General features: G+C 26.6%; 1 protein-coding gene across 5 annotated transcripts in view; it reads right to left on the bottom strand.

Annotated features, from left to right (window-relative positions):
* The window catches only part of LOC126901543 (calmodulin), a 58,167-nt gene extending 55,206 nt beyond the window's left edge, over positions 1–2,961 (bottom strand). For all 5 annotated transcript variants that reach the window (XM_050678053.1, XM_050678049.1, XM_050678047.1 and 2 more), the window contains exon 1: positions 2,926–2,961. In XM_050678053.1, coding sequence (XP_050534010.1) covers positions 2,926–2,946 — 21 coding nt within the window. In that variant the 5' untranslated portion in view covers positions 2,947–2,961. The remainder of the gene's footprint in view (positions 1–2,925) is intronic.
* Between the last annotated feature and the right edge of the window lie 4,669 nt (positions 2,962–7,630).

Here is a 7,630-nt window from a genome sequence, read left to right as displayed (position 1 = left end):
CAAGTATTTGTTTGATTGAATGCCCAATAACACCTAAAAATTGAGATTGGCTATTTTATAGCCATATTTTTTTTAGGAAAAAATCTTGTACCTTTATTACAAGGTTTCAGGCAAACTTTTAAAAATAATGACACTAATAGCTTCAACTAGACATGTATTATATCTTTTGATGTATCGTTGAGCAAAATCGGTCCAGTAGGAGCAGAGTAATTGTGTGTTGTGACACAAAAAAAACAAGATAGTAAAACTATTAGCTTCTCAGCTACACATCGAAGCTAAAAATAGGAGAGCGTAATTATTAAAAATCTTTATTAAACAATGATATATTGACTATTTTGGATTCATTGTCAAGCTATTTGGTAATACATCACATAAAAAAAAATTATTAAAATTAATTGTAGAAATTATGTGCGACTCTTAGTTTTATCATATTGTAATTAAGTTATTAAAAATAACTATAAAATGTCTTACTGAGCTAAATAAAAAAAAATTAGTAAAAGTCAATGTTTCTTAAAGTCGATTATCTTTACTAATCATTCCCTGCCTAGTAATAAGGGCGTGGCATTAGACTAAGTTGGAGCTAAATAAAAATGAAGATATTTTCACTTTTTTTTTTAATTGTAGGCAACCAGCCTTAAAGAATTAAAACCATATAAAAGAATATTTAATGGTAATTAAATTTTGTTGTTGCGTCCGTTTCGCATCATAACATTAATTAATCTTTATTTTTTTATTATCTTCTATTGGCGAGGGCAACTCATAACGTATGCAGTCTTACGTCAGTTAACATTTAAATACAAAATAGAACTTAATAAGCCGATAGATAGACGAATAGATTGATAAACAATTTATTCATTTGTGAAATTAAAAACGATAAATAATAAATAAAAAAACGATGAATAGTAAAATCGACCAGAGTGAGTAGTTGGAAGGCGTTTCGAATAGGCAATTCTACTACATCAACGTGCTAGAGTTATTTCTGTTTTTCGACGGGACATGAAACATACAGAACGCTAAGATCGAACTCGGACGGGTCAAGCAAAACGGAACATGACAAAGTAACCATTAGGTCCGTTAAGTAATTCCTGGCATTGAATAGTTGAAATTGTAGTACATCAACTCAAATTTCACATAGTTAACGTTGTGCCATACCTGTAGAATTATACAAAAGACGTCATGGAACACAACTCTATGTATGCAAAATATTCATTATTTTAGGGTTAAACGACGTTAATATCCGGTTTTTTGGATATGAGAAGTAAAATAATAATGAAGCCAAGGACGACACGATGGACAGGACGTCGACGACGGCGGAAGGATGTTATGTATGTGTGCGTGAATTGGAACAGGGCTGAATTTTAATTCAGTCCTGGGGGTCGATCGGTGTGCGGTTTTCCCCGGGGGTCGCTACGATGGCAAGCCAAAAATCGATAGTGTCGAAGAGGACGCCCTCTACCGGGAGGTCCGGCAATTAGTTCAGGTCACCGCGACTACTTCACCCTGTGCCTATCCAGTTCAAGCGATATGCTTTGGTCGCCGTGCGCACCAGTAAAAGCGCCGTAACAGAATGCCCTTCGACATCGATTATCCCCTCCAGTGGTGGTTTTTCCGACGGGTTTTCCCTTCACCACCCCACACAAATGGTCGTACACGCCAAAGTATCGTACGCGGCCTTATTAATCCCAGTGCTACCGACTTACACGCGCGTTTATGCGATTAGCTTAGGTTACCGACATACACGCCCAATAACAACGTCTGTATACATTACACCAACAATGTAATTCATAACACTTATAAGGCACGTTAAATAAATCACGTTTATTAGCATTATTAGCACACAAAAGAAATAGATTATTTAACCATTAGGTTTATTAGAAAAATACCGGTAATGGTGATGAATATGTAGCTGCATGTATAATACACATGTACATACATCAAATGCTATTAAACTATTACAAAACGTTAAAGAACGTTTTTGAAAAAAAGATTAAGACATTTTTTAAGGGATGTCCGATTTATCCGGGGTAGACAATTTTGCTTTTTTAGTAATCAAATCTAAGTAATCGAAAATTTATTTTGAAAAACATATTTTACTGATTACATGCATTTGACTTAATAGTTTTTCACTTGTACAATAACATCAATTATACTTGTAAATAGTCTTATCTAATATAGAGATATATTTTTTTTAGATTTGTTGAAAATTATCAAAGTAGAATGATTTTATTATTCATAAATTATATTTTATCGTTCTGATAATAACGAAAAATATGGCTAAAGCTTAACAGATTTTCGTTGAAAAAAACAATTGCCAGAAATGCTTTTGAGTGTAAAAAGCTTCTCATTTAATGAAATTAAATAATTATTTAATGTTTATTTTATTAAATAGATAAACATGAATATTTGAAATAATTAAGTTTACTCTTGAGTATAATTATACAACGCATCGTATAATATAAGAGTTAGGAAATAATAAAATAATAGATTAGAATACAATTAGCGCCACTGTAGGACGCTGGGATAACTAATATTCATTACTGTGACATCAACTGACTGCGCAAGGTACGTCAGCCAGGTAAGAATGGAAATTAGGGTAAAGGTTTTTTATTTATTTTAAATATTTATTCGTAAATATTTTTTTTCACATGAATTAAAAATGAATGCCAAAGTCGCGAAACTATAGTAAATAATATTTATTACACATGTATATTATTGTACCATAACACCACACACGTGTACAGCTGATCATATTATTGTATTTTTATTAACAGTTGTGCGTGAGTATATTATAAACACACATAGACACACTTGAGGACGTGCAAATAATAAAATACAAAACATAANGACGTGCAAATAGTAAAATACAAAACATAAAAATAATTTTGAAGGAATAAAAACAAACGTCTTTCCGTGGTGTCGACTTACCGATTTCGTACCACACATCATGATTGCCGAAGTGTTAGGGAACAACTAAAAAAATAATTGATTTTCCTACGGTCGATTTTTGTCATAATATAAATTTTACATAAAGGCAGCTGGCCAATACATTTCAAACATTCTAGTTGCATGTCATTGGTGATACATGTAGTAAACAAAATAAAAAGGGTGGGAACGATAAAAAACAGAGGACACTAGGTCACTTTGGATTGAAGCTTGTAATAGTTATAGTTATCAATATTTTTGCCCTCTCTACCATGATAAGGATCTATAGATAGAGAAATCAAAAAATATAGAATAATAAAATATAATGATTTTTTGTAAATGGAAAGTGCAAAAATTGTGCATTTATTTAATTTATATTTAAATCAGAGTCTAATTATTNTTAATTTATATTTAATTCAAAGTCTAATTATTAAATAATAATACATTTCTATTCACTGTAAATATTCAAATACAATTTTTCCTTATATTTCAAGAAGACTACGATTCTAACATGGATTCTGCGCTGAAATCTTCTTCAAATGAAAATGATCTAACTTTGGTTATTTATTCCATAAATATATAACATACAAGGTAGCCCAGAATGTTTATAAATATAATAATTTTTTATTTCTCCAATATTTTATGTTACTTTTTTTTTAATAATTGTTAACACGTTAAAATATAACCATTTTACAATACACAATAGTTGTTTTAATTATTGACAATTTTTTTTTTTAAATTTACGAAAAATATAAATAAAAAATTCAAGTTAGCCATCTTATAAAATAAATATTAATGAAAATGTTAGTAAAAAATCTCTTATTAATATTCAATAATATATTATCTGTAGCATTATAAATGTTGTGAAAATTTGAATTTTTCATTTGTTTTTTTATGATATCAAACATTATGTATTAAGAAAAGAAATTGTTTCACGCCAAATATTGGTTATATTATAACTAATATTATATTATATTATGTATGTAACTTTTTCCATGAAAATTATCTACGCTGGAATGACAAGCTATGATTGAACTTAAAAATTTGATAGAGAGAACATAACAGATATCATTACTATTTATTTATTACGAATAAAAACACGGTATTTGTTTTATTCTACATGATAAAATATTTGATACAACAAATTTCCTTTGTTTTTTTATTTTTTACTAATATTAATAAATTTTAAATAATTAAAACCTTTACCTCGTATATAACGATCATGTATAATTAGCTTATTATTACTGTATTATTTTTATATATATGTTAAAATTTATTAAAATAATATATATTTTATAAATTTTCAATTTCTCCGTTTTGCAATAGTTTACGCTACTAATTAAATAAACTATAACATTATAAAATAAACATCATAAATTTTAGTATAAATTAATATTCACATTTGATTTTTAAATTTGTAAATACGTGAGATAAATATAGCAGACAATAAAATGAACAAGACAAAATAAAATAAAATTATAGAGATTTTTTTTACACTTTTCGTAAATATTTACTATAATTAAAATTATAAAAATTTTATAGTCCAAAACGTATAAAAATTATAAAAATAAATTAACGAAAAATATTGACTTTATCAAGTCATTAAATTTATCAAAAAATCGCGGACCACTTTGTATATATATATAATTAATTTCTAGTATTTCTAGGGTTTTGCATTTTAACGAAAACTTTTTACAAATTTCTATTCTAGGTAAATACATATTTTAATTTATAATAATATTGAAACAATAATGTAACATTAAATGTATTTGTTTAGTGGTCTGGTGGAAAGTATACCCTCCTTCTCAATTTTTGTTAATATTTTTTTTGAAATGTTGGTGTATTATCCTAGTCATCGTCATGGTTACGGTAATTTGATAAGATCAGATGTTCAGAATACTAGATAATTTATTTAACTATTTTATTAAGACATAAAGGCTGTAAAAAATTGTTATAATATACAGAATGATTTATTAAGTATAAAAATTCCCTATTATTCGTTAAATAATGATATTTTTTTTAAAAATGTACAAATTAAAATATAATTTGTTTTTATAAAATATTGTAAAAATCAAGTTTATTGTAAGAAAAAATTATTCCTAAGAGTAGATTTCAGGGGTAACTATTGAAAGTTAAATGAGAATCTGTTATTTTTTACTATTAAATGGAGAATAGTATAAATAAAATTTTGACTAGTTGATAACCAGTTTCGTATTATTATTTTTGAGTTGTTATAATTTTTAGTTATAGGTCAGCTAAGTGCACAACATGGAACTATTTGTCCGTTATGCTAAATACAAAGTATCGCTAAACACTACCCGCTCAGGGCCACATTAAAACTTATGAAAAATATCGGCACCATAAAAAAGAGATAATGATATGTAGAATGAGAGCAGTATAATAGTAATCGTGTTTTATTTCATAAAAAATATTACTATTATACTATATGTTGCTTACTGAAAAACTTTTGGCAGTTGAACGAACGGAAAGTTCTTTTTAGCAATTTCTAAAATATTTCCTCTTTAATTATAATTTAGTTTTAAAATTGATTGTAATTATTGTCTACATAATATTTAAAACAGGATTGATTAATTAAAGCTTTAACGTTAGTTAAAAAATAACTCAAAAAATTTGATTCGAAACAAAAATACAGATATAGTAAAATATACTTCCAAAAAATTGACATTTATTAGTATAATTAAATCAACTATAAATATTAAATAAAACGTTTAAAATTAAAATCGTTATAAAATAGCAATAGGACAACACGTATCACTAGTGTTCCCTAAATCTAAACTAACGATTAATTTATATTTTTACAGACAATTTGTACAATGAACATTTATTATCATTATTTTAAATATTTATATTAAATAACTATTGAATTAATTAAGTTCAATATTGTAAGATCAAGCTTCCTAAAAAATAAAACTGGACTCAATTCATAGGACACGCTGAATTATTGAAAAGAGTATGTCGGATATAAGTTAATTTCAATGTTAAAATTTGTTTTTATTGTAAGCATAATAACTATTATATTTAGGATAGTTGGAAATAAATTATATCAACAATATTGAGTTTTATTTGTTATTTCGTGTCAAGTTAATCTTCTTATAAATAATGTTTTTTGCATACAGTAAGATACTAGACTATTATTTACTTAAAATAAATCATTGAAATACAAAAAATGTACATAGATTTAAAACTATATTTATACATTTCCAATATTATAAAGTACTTAATAATTATTATCTCAATGTATAAAGTAAATAAATGCTACATTTTATTAGTGCAAGATTTCTAGTTTTGACGGACAATGAATTGTGATCAATTAATATTTTTATACATTCCGCGGTTACTATTGTGGTGTATTGAGAATTTGATGATTTTAATAAACTATTAATTGAAATCAAATCTGAATACCTGATGATACGATTGTAATTATTTTACTATGTAGCACTTATTCAATCGAAAAATAAAAACAATATTACTAATTATTTATTTCTTTTAGTTACATATTTTTAACTTAATTTACCAATCATTAAGTATTTTTAATATTCGTACTTTATACTTTATAAATGTGTCAACTTTATTTTATTAGATGGTAACACAAATAATTAAATACCTTATTTATTAGATAATAATATAATTAAAAAAATTTAAGCTTTTGGATCAGTATTTCAAAAGTTATTAACAATTTAAAGACTGAAGGTGAGAAGCGGGTGCTGTTATTTATATCACTGGATATTCTCCGGTCTCACTCTTCCAACCGTCCAAGTATAAAAATGTTAATCACTTCTGAAATAATGGTCCGAAAATTTGATCGACCATTCATTATCTCAAAAAATAACTAGTTAATTATGTATGTCGCTATTTGAAAAAATAGTTGTGATGGTATAAGGGGATAAACATAAAAACATTTCATGAATCATAAATAGAGAAAAAACATGCAACTAAAAGAAACTAGTAAATAAATTATCGAATTTATTTTTAAATTAATTAAAAGATTTATGATAAAGGAATCGCCTTCTATGTATATTAACAAGTATGTTTTCTTAAATTTCATAATATTATATTCATTATTTAAATAAGTAAAAAATCCGAAAATTTAATATGTTCACTAGTTGTCTTCTTCACCTGTGTGGTGAATCATTTAGTCGCCGATGTTCTTCTGTGTTGTTTACTGTTTTCCGGATGGGTGACCATATGGGAACTTTAACATTGACACGCACTTTCCTCTCTTACTGGCTCATAAAGAAGTTGCGTCAAGTCAACAGCCGGTTTAAATATCTTGTCAAATCATTGTAGTGTAGAGCCTACACCAAATAGTTGGGGTAAAAGTTAAGGAAATGACACTATTATAGTTAAGACTAGATCATACATGACTTAAATTAATGTACAGTACTCCATGTTTTCTCTTAGTCTTGATTGTTTAAAATGGTAACGAGATTATACAAATTTTCCGTTTACTCTCCTACAATTATCCGTATTACTCTATATCAATTTAAGTACCCATTTCGTCCACAATAATAGACTATAAGTTTGTACAAAGGAACTGAATTTTTCATTCGATCAATAGTTCAAAAGAAATTGAAAATTTTAATTTTAATTCGACAGAAGAATCATCAATTCACAGGTGATAACCAATTTTATCTCTATGAAATTAATTCTGTAGTTCAACTTATTAACTGTATATCAAGTGATAGAG

Source organism: Daktulosphaira vitifoliae, unplaced genomic scaffold, assembly GCF_025091365.1.
Source record: "Daktulosphaira vitifoliae isolate Bord-2020 unplaced genomic scaffold, ASM2509136v1 Scaffold_3, whole genome shotgun sequence".
Taxonomy (NCBI): Eukaryota; Metazoa; Arthropoda; class Insecta; order Hemiptera; family Phylloxeridae; genus Daktulosphaira; species Daktulosphaira vitifoliae.
Note: the sequence above shows the minus strand (reverse complement) of the source record. Positions and strands in the feature narration are given on the sequence as shown.